The sequence below is a fragment of the Apis laboriosa genome, unplaced genomic scaffold (genome assembly GCF_014066325.1).
Source record: "Apis laboriosa isolate Shangri-la unplaced genomic scaffold, ASM1406632v1 scaffold125_cov141, whole genome shotgun sequence".
Classification (NCBI taxonomy): Eukaryota; Metazoa; Arthropoda; class Insecta; order Hymenoptera; family Apidae; genus Apis; species Apis laboriosa.
The window spans coordinates 2,063,643-2,081,289 of NW_025221145.1; the positions used below are offsets into that span (position 1 = coordinate 2,063,643).

At 18.9% G+C, this 17,647-nt stretch overlaps 1 protein-coding gene across 2 annotated transcripts in view; it reads right to left on the reverse strand.

The window, feature by feature from the left end:
• The window catches only part of LOC122720330 (pyrokinin-1 receptor-like), a 48,000-nt gene that overhangs the window by 25,231 nt on the left and 5,122 nt on the right, over window positions 1-17,647 (reverse strand). For both annotated transcript variants that reach the window (XM_043946957.1, XM_043946956.1), the window contains exons 2-3: window positions 16,004-16,500; window positions 7,970-8,373 (exon numbers count right to left, since the gene is read on the reverse strand). In XM_043946957.1, coding sequence (XP_043802892.1) covers window positions 7,970-8,373; window positions 16,004-16,476 — 877 coding nt within the window. In that variant the 5' untranslated portion in view covers window positions 16,477-16,500. The remainder of the gene's footprint in view (window positions 1-7,969; window positions 8,374-16,003; window positions 16,501-17,647) is intronic.

Genomic DNA, 17,647 nt, shown 5'->3' on the forward strand with positions numbered 1-17,647 from the left:
TATTGAAAGAAGAAATTTATAACTGAAAAAATCTCAAGAAAAGTAATAAAATAATGAAAAATAATTAATATGCAAAATTTATCTTCTAAAAAGTAAAAATTTTTTAAATTTTTTAATAGAAGAAATAATTATATTTCCGGAGAAAAAGATAAATAATACAAAATTTTACATTATAACAAAATGATTGGATTCAATATTTGACTTATAAAAAGTGATTTCACAAAGGATATTCAGAATTTTTGAATATATATAAATAATGCGGAAATATTAATTTATGCAAAAAATATTAATTTATGCAAAAAAGAAAATAATTTTTTCTTTTATTAGACTTATAACATATATTTTTAATATTTTAAAAATATCACATCCTAAAACATAATCTTATAGTCGTATAGAATTCAATTATATATTTTTTTTAAATTTATGATTATTTTTTCTTTTATATTCTTTAATATTATAAATCTATATAAATATTGATGTTTGCAAATATATCTTTTTTTTACTTAGATATTAGTTAAATTTTTATGGTATAGTAATTCTAAAAAATTTCTAAAAAATTTACGTCATTTCATCCTTATCATTACTTATCTATACTATTATACTATACTATATATTATTATATACTTTTATAATGAGTCATCTATTGTATCCATATAATTCAAAAATTAGAAAGTGGCTCACTTACTTGTTTTTTCAATAACCGTATAATAATATTTCAACACATAAATATAATTTCTGAACATTATATTAATACACTGCATTCTGAAAAAATCATTATTTATATAAATATAAATCATAATTTAAAAAATATATAAAAAATGAATAATTTTTAAGTTATATTACATATAACTTTGATTTTTCAACTAAAAACAAATAAAAACAATAATTAATGTATTTTTTATGCAATATATATAGTATCAAAAGAATTGAAAATTTTATAATTTTTATGAGATCGTGTTATTTCACTCACAAAATTATCTCTCAAAATTATCCTATATTGTTTCAATATCATATTGGACTATTTCAATATTCTATATTGGACTATTCCGTATTCTACAAATAAATTATTCAAAATTTTTCAATTTTCAATATCATATCAGAATTATAATCAGAATAATAATCAGAAATTTTATTTAGAATATATTTGAATTTATTTGGAATATTTAATTATATAAATAAATAAAATATTTAATTATACAAATAAAATTAATATCAGAAAAAAATATATAAAATATTCATTTATATCGTTTATGAAAAATATGTAAAACATATATTATATAATGTGTAAAAATATATAAAGTTCATAAATTAAAAATTAAATTAAAGTTAATAAATTATTAATAAATATATTCCTCAATTTATCACAATAAATTATTATAAATTAATTTAATAAAAAAACTATACTTTTTAATTTACCAAACGAAAAGATTAACAATTTTAAAAAAAATTGTAATTTTTTTACTAAATATTCCATTTGATTAATTAAATTAATAAAAATTAAATAAATTTTAACGAATTTGATTATATTAAATGATGTATATCTGCATTGATATAAAAAACTTTTTTTTTTAATAATAATAAATTTTTTTAATTTTTTGCAATTAAAATAATAATAAATGTTAATATAATTTTTCATATGTGTAATTTTATATCGTTTTATTTATTTCTCAATAATATCTATTGTATGAGGATAGTGGTCACATCGTTCCATAAACTAACGGAAATCACGAAGTCATATGATTTTATGAGTCTATCTCTCGAGGCTTTGATGAAAATGCACGCATGACCGAAAAAGTCTCGAAGAATCATTGTCTGGAACATGGATCGAATTTACGATCATCACTGTCGATTGAATCGTTGGGTTTGTTGGGCAGATTTTGTTTTTTGGGAATGAAAATTTCGAAACAATAATAACAAAAAAAATTAATAAGAAACAAGAATTAAGAATCTAATGAGAATTCAATAAAAACATGGAATACTCATTAAGAATATTATTTGAAAAATTTATGAAAACTTGATAGAAACTTGATGGAGATAAATTTTATCAAAATGTATTATAAAAATTCTAGAGAAATTTTCTGAAACTGAATAAAATTCTAAAAAAATTTTTTAAAAATTTTAAATGAATTCTACAGAAATTTATTATTAATAAAATTATAAGAATTCTGAGAGAATTCTTAGAGAGATTTAATGAAAATTATAACAGAATTCAATAAGAATTTCAAGAGAATTAAACAAATTTTACAAATGAATTTTAAAAAAAATTATAAATAAATTCTATAGCAACTTTAAGAGAATTTTACAAGAACTTTAGAGAATCTATATATTATAATTTGAGGAATATTATAAATTTTTTTAAAAAATTTAATAGTATATAGTCTAATTACAAGAAATTTATTCTTATTTTTCCAAGATAATATTTATAAATTATAATAAGTAATAAAACGGCCTGTTATTTTCTTGTAACATCTATTCTATTATATTCGTTCGAATGAGAAATTACATCTATATGATTTGTTTACGGATAATTCCGTAAATAAAGTGAAAAAAAAAATAGCATCGTGAACGATATTTGTAGAAAACAAATAAAATGAAATATAAATATCCTTCACTTAAAAAATGGTTCTTTTCAAAATACATCAATTTTTCATCTATTTTTATCAATATGCTTTAATTTAAAATCTTAATTTCATAAAGAATCGAGTTTATTATACCTTTTAAAAAAATTTAACATTAAAAATATTTCATTTATTCATATATAGAATATTTATAAAAAAATTTTAAGAAATTGAAAAATATTAATTGAAATAATAAAATGACAACAAATAATAAATACATTGCATGTTATGTATATCTGCATTGATATAAAAAACTTTTTTTTTTAATAATAATAAATTTTTTTAATTTTTTGCAATTAAAATAATATTAATTATATTCTTTAAGCTCTTCGTTGAGAAACTGACTAAAAAATGCTATAATGTAATGCACTGCCAATTAATTAAAATAAAATTATTTATAATTGAAAATAAAAAAATATTCTAACAAATTAATTTATTATAAATATTTTATATATTAATATATCAACTCTAATCATTATATGATTCTTGCTCTTCTCAATTTTTGTGTTTCTTTCATTATTGAGAATTGATTTTCCAATTAATATATCATATTTAATATTTTTTGTATAAATAATTGTATTATTATAAATAATTATATTATATATATTAATTATTCTATATTATTTACTCTTTTAAATCAATTTAACATTTTATTTCATTATTCAAATTTCTATTTGAATAACAATAATTGCAACGATTCGAAGCACAATAGGAAACATCCGGAGACGATAAATTTTGTGTGTCGTTCGAAACCGTCTCGTCGCTCGTAAAAGAATTTATTACTAAAGAAACTATTTTTAGGGACTATCAAGTAGAAGGATGGAACTTCTCGAGACTGAATGAATTGATTCTTGTACCTTTGCTTTGGAAAAAGCCAACTATTTCTCAACTATAAACATGAATCTTGGGAATACCTAATCTCTCTTTTTAATCTTTCTTGTGTTAATTTGGTCGATTCTATTTTATATGAAATCTAGCATTTATGAACTAGTTATATATATATATCTTATATTAAATAATTTTAATTATGACTTTCTAAATTATGACTTTTAATATTACACGTTGAAATTATAAACAGAATTAATAATTGATTTAGGTGATATTTTTAGAATATATTATTATCATACAATACAAGTTATTAATTTTAAATTATTATTTCGTTTTAGATTTAAATTTCAAGTATCGTCAATTTATATTGAGAAAATTTTTACTAAATATTTACATAGTATTTTATTTACATTTTATATAGTAATTATTATTCTAAAAGAAATTAAAAATTATATAAATAATTTTTATACATTAAATATAATAATTAATAATTTTTCATAAATCCATAATTTAAATATCCAATCTAAAATTTAATAATTAATTATGGTAATTATAAATAATAAATATAATATATTTAATTATAGTATAAATTTCATTTAAATAGATTTTAATATAGATTTTAATATAATAAGTGTATATTTTCTTTTCTTAAGGAAAAAAGATCAATCCGATTATAAAAACTGTTGTTAGATACTATAGCTATTAATATTTTATCAATAAATAATTAATTTTTTTTAATATTTAAAAATAAATATAAATACTTTGATTCTTCTTTCCGATTAAAATAAATGAAACAATATTTTTAATGTTTATTTAAATACAAATCTTTCAGAATATATTATCACAACATATTCTTATACAAAAAGTTTATAAAACTTTTCAAAAATATGCTCATAAATTTGAGCAAAGGATTTAGAAAATAGTAATAGAAAAAAATATTTACCATAAATGAAGAAGTCTTTCAAATTATTTAAAATATGCGGATCAACTATTATTCGAATTGTAGAATTGGCATATAATATGCTATATGCTAAAAAAAAAGAAAATCAGTCTAAATTAGAATTTTAAAAAAAAATTTTTTTTTAAAAAAATGTTATATTGGTAATAGCATAATATTTATATTGATAAAATAAATTGATAAAATAAATCAATATTATAATTTTACTATATAATAATTAAAAATATTTGAAAAAATAATAATTAATAAAATAATATTTAATATTCTAATTTTATTATTATATTATTCCTTTCAATATAATTAATTTATGAAAGGAACAAAATATATTTTTTTATAAAAATGTACGAAAAAATAGATAAAAGAAGATTAATAATACTACATAAACTTATAACTAGATAGTTTTCAATGTTATCAATTAGAAAATAGAATTTCAATAGAATGATCTTTTACTTTTTTTTACGTTTTTTTTCGAAATATGTTCTTTTCATGTTTCTTCACATTTCCTTTATATATTCCTTTATATATTCATTAAGAATTTAAGCTATTCTTAATTATTTCTTAGTATTGTTTTTCAGAATGTAAAATAAATATAAAATAATCCTCGATTAAAGTTATAATTATAATTATATGAGTTTGGATAAATACTAACAACAATGATAATTTTTACAGATGATTTTTCTCTCAATTCGATGTAGGTTGCAGTTGAGATATTTCAAATCTGTCAATTTATTTTGTCACAGACGCAGATAGAATTCTATATATATAGAATAGTAACAATATTTTTTTTCTTAATGATGGAAAGTATTGCTTTTTCGATTTTTCAGATTGATTTCTTATTTTACTAACATAAAGCTTAAAAGAAAAAATTGGAAAAAAAAATAAAATAATTAAAATTGAAAAAAGTTAATTACAGTTTATCATTTAATTCTATTAGAAATTTATGATGAAATTTATGTCACGATATTATAATTATATCATATTTATATAAAACATATTTATAAAACATTATTCAGATTTAAAAGTAAGTACGTATTATCAATATACTAATAATAGAAATATATGTACAATAATAGATATTCTATAAATATTAATAAAATATAATAATAAATGTTCATATTTAAAATAAAAATTTCAAATAAAATGTTATTTTTATTTTAGATTTAGCCGTTTATCTTTGATAAATAATAAAAATTTGCCGCAATATTATAACTATATATAAAACTGAGAATATATTCTAGTACATATATGCACATATAATGGTTATTATCTTATATAAATGTGGATGTATAGCATGTGGTTTAATGAAATGATGATTGCTCGAATATGATTGAATATAACCTTTTAACAAAAATGCGTTTGAAAACGCAATAAAATGATAATCTAATCAAATTTATTAATAATAAAAGGAAAAATGAATTATTAGAACTTTAAGTTTAAATTAAAGAATGAATAAAATTTTGTGAATCAAAGATAATTTAATCTCTTTCAAGTTTACTTATGAACTTTTATGAAAACTTCGATATAGGATAATTTAAAAATAAAATTATATACAATAAAATAAATATATTCAAAATATATTTTATTATGCAAATAAATTATGAAACAAAATTGAAAATAATAATAAGTAATAATAATAAAACAAGAACAACATAAATACTAATAATAAAACAAGAACAACATTTTAACTTTAACGTTAGTAAACTATATAATAAATGTTATGAGTGACAAATTTGATTAATTTCAATTCAATAAAAAATTTTTTGGAAATAGAATATAAGTAGATAAATATAGATAGTTAATATATATATATATTAAATTGAAAAAATAAAGAAAATTAATTAAATAACTTATTAGATTATACAATTATAAAAATAATTCAATTTTAAAAAATTTTAATAAAATCTCAAAAATATATTTGGATAATTTTGATATTTGATTTCTGAATTTTTAGTTTTTTATTAAATCTAGAAAAAAACACATACCGAATTTCATTTTGATACAATAAATAAATTTTGTAAATTAACTTAACTTTTAAATAACTTAAAATTTTTTGTGAATTTAAAATAAATAAGTAAAAAAACAAAGAAATAAAATGAGAATAATAAAAAATAAAATAAAATAAATAAATGAATTAATTTCTAATTTTGTGAAAATTGAGTCTTTTTATTTCATTTGTCTCAATTAATATTTTACGGGTTTCATAAATATATGTTTCGCGAATGTATATCAAAAAATGCAATTTCATAATTCGAGAGAGTTAGAGTGAACTATTCAAAATTATATTTAAACTATATTTCTGTGAATTTGATCACAATTCGTTAATTGATGGAGTCGTAAGCATATAAGTACGTGATTCTTTTTTTGTTCAACTTTATCTATTTTCTATCTATCAATGATTAACTTCTATTCTTACAATTAGTTTTCGTTACACTAGATTACAGTTTAATGGAAAAAAGAAAAAAAAATTTATTTTTTTTTTGGATCAATTGAGAGACAATAAATTTTCGATAAAAAGATTTTAAATTTTAATATAAAATTACATTTTAATATCTAAAATACATTTTAATAGATAAATTTTAATTAGTTTGTAATTAATTATTTTTGTACAATTCAAGAAGAAATGTTCAGAATTCTTGATAATATTAGATTATGTGGAAGTTTGTTTGATGCTATCGAAATAAGATGATATAATTAAATGATATGATCAATATTGAATCATATTGATTTTAAGAAAAGAATATGTTACATACTTTCAATTAATAAAAAAACATATTGCTAATGAAAAAAGAATAATCATCGTATATCATATAAATAATTATTAGATTAACAAATTTCTACAATCGAATCGCATTCCAATTGAAAATAGAAGAGAAAAAGTATAATAATAAATTTTGTTCTATGTAATAATATATAAACGATCGTAATAATATATAAACAATCAAATATCTAAAATAATAAATAGTACACTTTAAAGAATTTAAATTTATATTTTCTGAATATTTTTTAATTCCAATTTTTTTTATTTCTGTACGAAACTATTGTGAAAATATTATAATATAAATAGATATATACTCATTAGATTAAATTAAATTATAAATCTACTTGCAATTATCTACTTTGTAAAAGTAATTAATTAATATATTAGATAATTCTAATATATAATACAATATATAATACAAAATATATAATACAATATATAATACAAAAGTTTAAATTGGCCCTATACTCTATATTTTTATAATATATTTTTATTCACTTGACTTTTAAAATGAAAAAAATGTTTATTATAACATTATTAAAATGCTAATAACAGAAATTATCTACATATAAAATATTATTCTCATTTTAAATTATTCACATATTTTTTTCTATTTTTTTATTTTCATTTTTGAAATAAAATATAAATTATTAAAATATTATATAATAATAAAAATTATAGATTTGCATATGTATAAAATGTCATTCCCAAATTATTTACTTATGTTTAGCTATAAAGAAATACGATGTTATAATAACATCATATCTATAAAATTACCATCTATAAAGTCTTTATATTTCTACTCACTCAACATTCGAATGACATTCCTTTGCGCAGCGCTTTTTCTTCCGCTGTCCCAATGATTCGTAACAACCGATAAATGGTTCCTGTTCACAGTAGCTGTCAACATTCTCGATCGTCTCAGTTTAATCGCGATCAATATATAAAGAACGATGATGATCGTCATAGGTAGGACAAAAAATAACATAGTGGATATCTCGAATGCATGTTCGATCAATGTCCATTTCATCGAGCATCGAGCTGTATCCAGAATTATCGATCCATTTTTATTTTCATAAACGACCCCGAATTGAATCGCCTGTGGTACGGCCAGACATAATGCTAATAGCCAAATCACTATGACGAACTTCACTGCACGAGACAGTTTTGACATAGTGTGCGAGATAAAAGGATGACAGATCGCGACATATCTGAAAAAGATAATACACATAGTTAGTATATTTTTTCGTCAAATTTTTTTTTTTTTCATTTGTTAGCAGATTTTAAAAGATTCGACTATGATCGAAACGCATTAAAAAACCGGAAAATTGAGATTAATGTGAGATGATGGCTTTCGTATGCTGTGAATATGTTTATGTGTTTTGACATATTCGTTACAATTTGTCATGGTGATTTTCATATAAGATCAACCAGGAAGTATAATAGTTATAACGAAATGAAAAAAGTTGTAATAATTATTTTTTCGACTATATTTTGGGTTTTTATATTTTACAAATAACGATTATACGTGATATTTTTTTTTTTTTGGTACTAATAATCATTATTGATGAAATAAATTTATATTGATTGCTTAATATTAATAAATTGTTCTGATCGAATAAAATATAAATTAAAAAATTGAAAGTTTAGTTAATTGAATGTAATCGAAATAATTTTTTATCGATAATTATTATGAATAATCGAAATAAAATTAATGGATATTGATATAAAAAAAATTTTTTACATATAATCATTATTTATTATTGTAAAATTGTTCATAAATCAATATCATCTGATTTATAATAGATTTATTGGCTTATAATAAATTTTTTTTATATTTCATGAATATTATTCTCCATTTAAATGACTTACAAGTTTTTGTTAATGATTTATTTTCTTAGAACATGTTTTCGGATTTATTAGATACAATCACAATTTTTAAATAATTGTCATTCATGATACAAATATTTTTTATATATTATAAAATTTATATAATTTTATGAAAATAACTAAAAAAATGTAAATAGAAATTAAAAATATTTTTGCATATTAAATATAATTTTATATATTTATATAACATTTTTTTATAGAATAAAATAATATATATATACAACTACACATACATAACTAAAACAATCAAGAAATCAATAATCAAATATAATTAATCGGATATAATATTCACATATAAAATATCTAATCAACATCTCAATATCAAAATTATTGCAATTTTAAAAAATAATAATATGATAAAACATACAATATAAATATTGTGAAAAAATAAGAAAATATATATTAGTATTATATAGTATTATATAATATTATATAAAAACACAAAAAAATTTGGAAACAACAGAAAGTGTATATTATTTTATTTTATATCATCATATCTCCAAAAAATACATAATATATTTAAAAAATTTATTTATCTCAAATGTCTCAAATGTCCTAAATATATATACAAATATAATAAGATATTAAAAATGTACAATATAATACAAGTATTTTTTAATATAATCGGAGTGAAATAAAACTTGAGGATATCAACTATCACGATCTCATCAATTTAATACTTTTTAAAAAACGGAAGAGACAAATAATATAATAATATTAATATTAATACTAATACTACTACTAATACTTAATACTAATACTATTAATAATAATAATAAATTATTATATGATAAATGATAAATGAAAATTTTTCAGAAATTTGAACAAGCAGATATTATAATTGAGACAATAAAATCGTGATATAAAAAGATAAAACTAAATAATATTATTTATAATTTATTATTATTGTTTTTATTATTAAAATTCTAAGAAAAACAATATAAAACTTCTTTACTTGTCCTCATCTTCGTTTTTCACGGTAAATTAAAAAAAACTGTTCAAAATAAGTTGAGAAAGTTCTTAAGTATTCGCAGATTCTTATTTAGATTTAAGAGATAAAATATTATTGTTGTACTATAATTTTTGTAAAGAAAATTTAGAATATCGTTTTATACAACAATGTCCTTTTTTACAAAATCTTAAGAGGAATCGTGCTTAAAAAAACAACAAAATAAATTAAGAATTTTTCAGAAATGATAATTTTTAAAAAATGAAAAATATTCTTTTACAATATTCTTATAACATTTTTAAAAATTTCAAAAATAAAATTAATCTTTACAAAAAATTTTTCTATTTCAATTCCTTTTTACTATTCTTATATTATTTCATTCTATAATAAAATTTATAATATTTTAATATTGAAAAAAAACAATGTTATAAAATATATTTTTATAAAAATATATCGCGATTGTGCATTTCTATAAAAGTTATTCTTTACAAGAAAACAATCTTTTTATCTAGAAACAATTCAATTTATCTTAATAAAAACATTATTAGTAAAATTAAAATGTTTCTTAGAGAAATAATATTATAAATTTATATTTATTCACATTAATTTAAATAGAACACAATCTTTGTATTTATAATTTTGTACAAAGAAATTATTTAATTAAATATCATGTTGCTTCTTTTATAAAATTACTAAAGATTTATTATATTTTAAAAATATATATATAATTTCTTAGCAATTATAATTAACGTTTAGATATACAATAAATTATAATTGTTACATTTTAATTGTATCATAATAATATTTGTTTATATTCTAGAATTTAAAAATTTATTGTAATTAAACTTCATTATCACTAAAAAATCTTTTATGAATTTTCAAAAATGGCCAATACTTTCATAGATAACATTTTAAGATAAAAAATACAATTCACTTCAATTCCTTTGTAAAGATATAAAATAATATAGAGATAATACTGTGGTTATAATTATTATTAATTAAAAAAAGTTAATAATTGACCATAAAAAAAACATTGCTATATTTTATATAAAAAAAATTCATAAATTTGATAGTATTTGAAAAATTTCTCAATTGTCTAAAGTCAATTGTCTAACTAAAAAAATCATTAATAATAGTAATATATTCAGACGAAAGATGATAAGTATTTTCAGACTCAAAAAATATTTATTATAAATCTCAAATCATTTTACAATAATTTACATCGTATTCAATTATTCGTCACGAGATACAGAGAAACGAAGATCGAAACTTTTTCTCTGGAAATAAGAAAAAAGAAATTTCAAGCTTTTTTTCCAGAAATAAGAAAAAAAAAAAAAAAAGAAGAAACTTGAAAGATTCGGAGACAGTCAATTTGTGACAAGCGGAAAAGATTACTTCTGACGGTTATGGGAATTTCCATGTGACGAGATGACATATAAGCTTAAGCTTGATGCTTTTAATCCAGGATGCTTTAGTTTATTGTAGTTATCAAAAGATTAAAAGCAGGCTTAGAATTGCATGGTGAAACATTGAGAGATCGATTTACATTTAATAATATTTATTGAAAATTTTTAGGAAAGAAATTTTATTTTCTCTTTTCTTTTTAACAAGAATAATTTTAGAAAGGAAAAATAAAAGTATTAATTCTATTATATCAAATTATATCTTATTTTTTTCATTAATACTTTTACTTTGCACTATTTTACTATTTTTAAATGAAAAATAATTCACTTACAAAATAATATTTTTTTTATATTAATATTTATACATTATTTTTACAATAATTTTTTTAAAATATTAGATAACAAAATCTTCTATTGATTTAAAACTTCACATATAAATAATATAAAAAAGTAATATATTTAATGATAAAATATAATCGCTGTTATTTTCAATGACTTTCTTTCATTATTTAATTAGTTTAATTTAAATTAATTTAAGATTAAATTAATTAAAGAACTCATGCTATAATTATGGAAATTGAATAGTTTAAAATATAAATAAATTTTTCTCTAATAATTTTAAGAATATTTTTGTACATACATTAAAATAATATAAATTATTTAAATTATTTAAATTATTTAAATTATTAAATAAATATAAATAATAAATGTGTTACTAGAAGATTAAAGTTAATTGCTATTGAAATTTTGATTTCCTTTTTTTTTATTATTTTTTTTAATTAAAGATTAATTATTGATAATTAAAGATTAATTAATATCTTGAAGGATTCTGAAATATAATTAAAAGAAATTGTAGAAATAACTTAAGATTCAATTACAAGATGATGGAATTATAAGATCATATTTTTTTCATATCTTAAGCATAAAAATGTTTTATATCTTTTTATAAAGCTAAAATTAGAAAAATACCCTAAATACTGCGTAAAATGTAATCAAATAATTAAAATAACTAAAGCTCTCAAAACTCCTCCATTCATCAAACCGAACATTCGATTTCGATGTTTCGAAATGAACGAACTCTTAAACAAAACTGTCTCGATCAATCACCTGTTTCAAAGGATCGGTAAACGAAAAAATATCTACAATCAGTTCAAATATCTTTTTAATCCTTTCAACCAGTTTTTCGATAGTCTTTATTCAATGTCAATATTATCAATATTATCTACGATTTTTTTCTTTACATAAAAGAAACAAAAAAGTCAGCAACATAAAAATTTCAATTTATCTCGAATATATTTAAAAATATTGTTTGTTTTTTTTGGAATAATATTTGAAAAGTTATTATTAAAATAATATTTTAAATTCAAATATATTTAGAATATTATTTAATCTGATTATTGGAAATGAAAGATTTGAAACATGAAATTTTTTTATATTTAATAATAACGAAGCATTTTCGTTAATAAGCTAGATACTATCGAAACATAATTTAGATTTATTTTTATACTTTTATCTATCAAAATATTTCTTATAAGAATATTATTTTGTTTTGTCGCTATTTTTATTTATGAATTTGTAATTAAATGTTTTGGTAAATATCATATACTTTACATTGATATACATATATTTCAATTAAAAATATTTTTATATTTTTATATATATATATATATATAAACATTTAATTACAAATTTATAAATAAAAATAGCGACAAAACAAAATGATATCTTTACAAGAAACATTTTAATAGATAAAAGTATAAAAACAAATCTAAATTATGAATAACTTTTTTAATATATAACTTTTTATATAATATATAACTTTTTATATATATATAGTTATTTTCCGAAATAATTTTTTAAATATATATATATATGTGTGTGTGTAGTCTGTATATATAGTATATAGTATAGTATAATATAATCTATTCAACGAAGTAAAACAACATAAATGTTTACAAATTATTGACTGTTAATTGAATGTTCTTTGTCGATTGTCACAAGTAATTATTATGATTATTATGCGTTATTAATATGATTCCTATAATCAGTTTTTAAAATATACTCTTTAAAAATGAATAACTTTAAAATTGAACAAAATGATTTGAATTTTTTTCAAGATAATTTAAGATTTGGAAGATTAGTTTACTAAATAATGTATAAAAAAATTTTTTAAAATTTATTAAAATTATTTTTTAAAATTATCAAAATGCATGATATATTTTCTTTGCAATTCTGATGCAATTGCAATTTTTTATACATTACTTTTTATACATTATTTAATTCTTCTAACATTTTAAAAAAAATTCAAATCAAAATATGAATTTTAAAAATTAAAATATTTTTTAAAAGCCACTGTATATGTAATATTATAGTTTTAGCTATAAAGCATAAATCATAATAAAACATAATCAGCTTAAAGCACTAAGTGAGAGTACTTATCAAAACTTGCATCATAATCATCTTATATCTGAAATTTGTGAATAGAATTGTATATACGCATAGTATATAAATACTCGTGTATCGATCACATCTACTTCTTTATGTCTATTCATCTTATTAGATAGATTATAGTGGATTGAATGTTAAAAGAAACATAAAAAAATTTAATTAAAATCATGTCAAGAAAAAATTTATAAAAATGTATATAAATGTATATAAATTTATATAAATGTCTGTACAGTTAGATTATAAGCAATTTAATTGTGTATTTTCTATTATGAAGTTTTCTATTTTCTAGTTAGAATTCTATATGTATATGTATTTATTAAATTCTCCATAAATTATACATAAAAACTGCAAAAATCAGAATCTCAGAATAAATTAATATATTCGCTATTATGTATCATAAACATACTATGATATTTTATAATTTTATTTATTTCTTTTTAATTATGTATATACATGAAATTTTTTTTATGCTCTTATATAATATAAAGAGTGATGAAATATGTTTATTTTTTAAAAAATGATGAAATTACTGACAACGTATTTTTTATCTTTTTTCATATTATGTAAACTTATTATAATCAAAGTATGGATGAATCTATACTTTTTTCCGAAAACCTTGAACTTTAATCACATTTTATAATAAAACGGTTAATTCTAAAATTTAAATTTAAAACATTTTTCCAAACAGATTTTACATTTTAATTTTTCATTTGATTAATTCATGCTAAACATAAAAATTTATTTTATTATATTCTTCTTATATATCTTTATATATCTTTATATATCTTATATTCTTATATTCTTTTAAAAATGTTCTTCTTATATACTTATCTATCTTATATTCTTATATTCTTTTAAAAATGTTCTATCTAGTTAGAATATTCTATGAATGTTTCAAAATATCTTTTTCAAAAAAATTTTCGAAAAAATATTCCAAAGATTTAAAATTTTCCTTGTACCATTTTTTTTTAGATAAATAAATCTGATTTTTTTAGATAAACTTTACATAAACTTATTTAAAAGATAAGTTTTTAACTTATTTAAAAGATAAAAAATATTTTAAAAAATATAATAAAATATTGCAATGTATCTTGGAAAATAAAAGAAGAATAATAACTAAGATATTTTAAATAAAAAAAATAGTATATCTAAAAATAGTATATCTAAAAAATTCAGGGAATCGATTTATTTTTTCAAATATGTTCAATTTTGAATCTAGTTTTGAATCTAATTTTGAATCTAACTTTGAAATAGATGCATTTTAAAACTATGTATAAAATTAAAAAAAATCTATTTATTTTCTTAAATAAGATGATTCTAATTAAATTTAAATCTGAAAGATTTATTTTAAAATTTAACAAAAAGTCAAGAATTGATTTACTTTATCAAATAAATAAACTAAAATATTTATTGCTTTTATCGATTCGAACTAAATTTAAAATTAAAGAATTTATTTTAATTCTTTCAACACAGCATCGTATTTTTTATACAAGTGACTAATTTTTATTTTTGATTATTATAGTGTGAATTGGAATTAAAAAATGTTGTATAAATGTTTTTTTCTTTTTTTGTCACAGTTATATATATAATATATATTCCAATAATGTTTTTCATTTTTATTTCAAAAACGATGTTATGATAAATTTTTTATTTTAATTAATCGAATATTTATATTTTATGAACATGAAAATTATATTATAATATAGCAAAGAAAATATATAAATATAGAAAATATTATATTGTTTTATAATTATAATTAATTAAATATTGTTTCATTTATAAATGATATAGTGTGATAAAACATTATAACAATTTTGTTCATGACAATATTGCGTTGATCTAATATAGCTAAAGATAAATAGCTTACGAGTAATGTTATTAAGATAATAATGTATTCATTACTTTATTTTACCGACATATAATATAATCTAATAAAAATCATAAATAGAAATATTTACGGAATTTGTGATAAAAATTAAATTTGAAAATAATTTTCAAAAGAATATGAAATACAAATATACTCAATAATATTAATCGTGGGAATATAAATATATATATTTGTGTTAAAAGAGTTAAAATTGGACTTAAAAAGATTCAAAAAATTAATTTACTTTGTTAAATAGATATAACTTTCGAAAACTTTTTACACACCTCTCGACAGTAAAAGCGGTGATAGTGAGGACAGTGGCATTAGCGGACGTCTCAGCAGCGAAGCTTTGAATAATGCAAAACGCTTCGCCAAACACATACGGAAAATGTGACCAGATATAATACATCTCCGGTGGCAGACCAGATATCAGCAGCAGTAAATCAGACACGGCTAGGCTGAACAGATAGTAGTTGGTTGCCGTATGCATCGACTTGTTACGCGCAATCACTACGCATGTGGAAATGTTACCGACCAAACCGGTGACAAAGATCACCGCATAAATCACAGTGATTGGTAAAACAATATACAATGGATCTCTTCTGATGGATGAATCTTCTTGTTGAAGAAATTCGACTATTGGATTTGTGTAATTATCCAAAATATAATCGTTAGGTATCAGTTGTTCTTTGCAATTTTCGCTTATCTCCATCATGATATCGATTGATTCTTTCATAGATTCGTTTCTTAAAATCATTTTTTCGAATGATTCCCTGAGATTCTGATGAATTAAATAATCACAATTAGTTTGACTAGCGAATTAACTTTAATAAATCTCATTCACTTTCAAGTCAAATTATTATTTTTATGTATATTCACTATAATTATAATTTAATGGCTTAGTGATCTAATATTTTGAAAGAAGAAGAGGAATCTTTGGTATTTCTCGACGATGATTAAGTAAATTTTGGCCAATTTGAACACTAATTAATGATATCGATCTGATATGTATTCGTGTATCTATCATTGATACTATCGATGTCATCCAATTGTTAAATTGTGGATTTGATTTTTTTGATCTCCATTAAGTTGATTTTATTAAATTTTTATAAAAAAAAAATAGAAGAAATATGGATTGTTAGATTGTCAGAATTAAAAAACTCATTCAGTTCGAATATTTATGGATTCTGATGAATCGATTTGAGATTTTAAAAATAAATCATTCGGTCATTCACTTGAAATATGGTCGGCCATTATCCTCAGGGACAAAGTGACGAATAGAAAATATTGTTTGTCTCGAAGACATATTAATAGAAAATCGTTAACACTGCAGATTGGATTTACTATAGTTCTTTAGATCTGCAAAACGGCCAAGCCACGCGTGGAAGCGAAATCATCTTCCGAGCAAGATATTTCCGAGCGATGGGATTCTTTTGACTTCTTCAAATAAATTTCACGAATTGAATTCTCAATTAAATGATGAAATAAATTTAAGTATTTTGAATTTCTTAAAAATAATTTTTTAAAAATAATTTTTCTATGAATATTATTTTAATTTTTTTAACAAATTTTTATATTTTTTAATTAAATTTATTGGGAAATAAGTATTGTAAATATTTATTTTTTTCTGAGATTTTTAATCTAAATAATTAGTAATATATTAATATATTTTCAATATTTTATAAATATAAATCTAAATGATAGATTTATTTTCATTATAAGAATTTGATTAATTCTATATTCGCGCCAATTTAGAATCAATTTAGATTCTCATGTTCAATCATATCGGAACTGAATTATATCGGTATAATTGAGTTCGAACCAAATATTGTTTGTCGATTCTTTAATGGTGAAAATTCTTTGAAATAATAATTGAAATTTTAATTACAATTTGTATGTTACTTTATTTTTATACCATATCATTAATA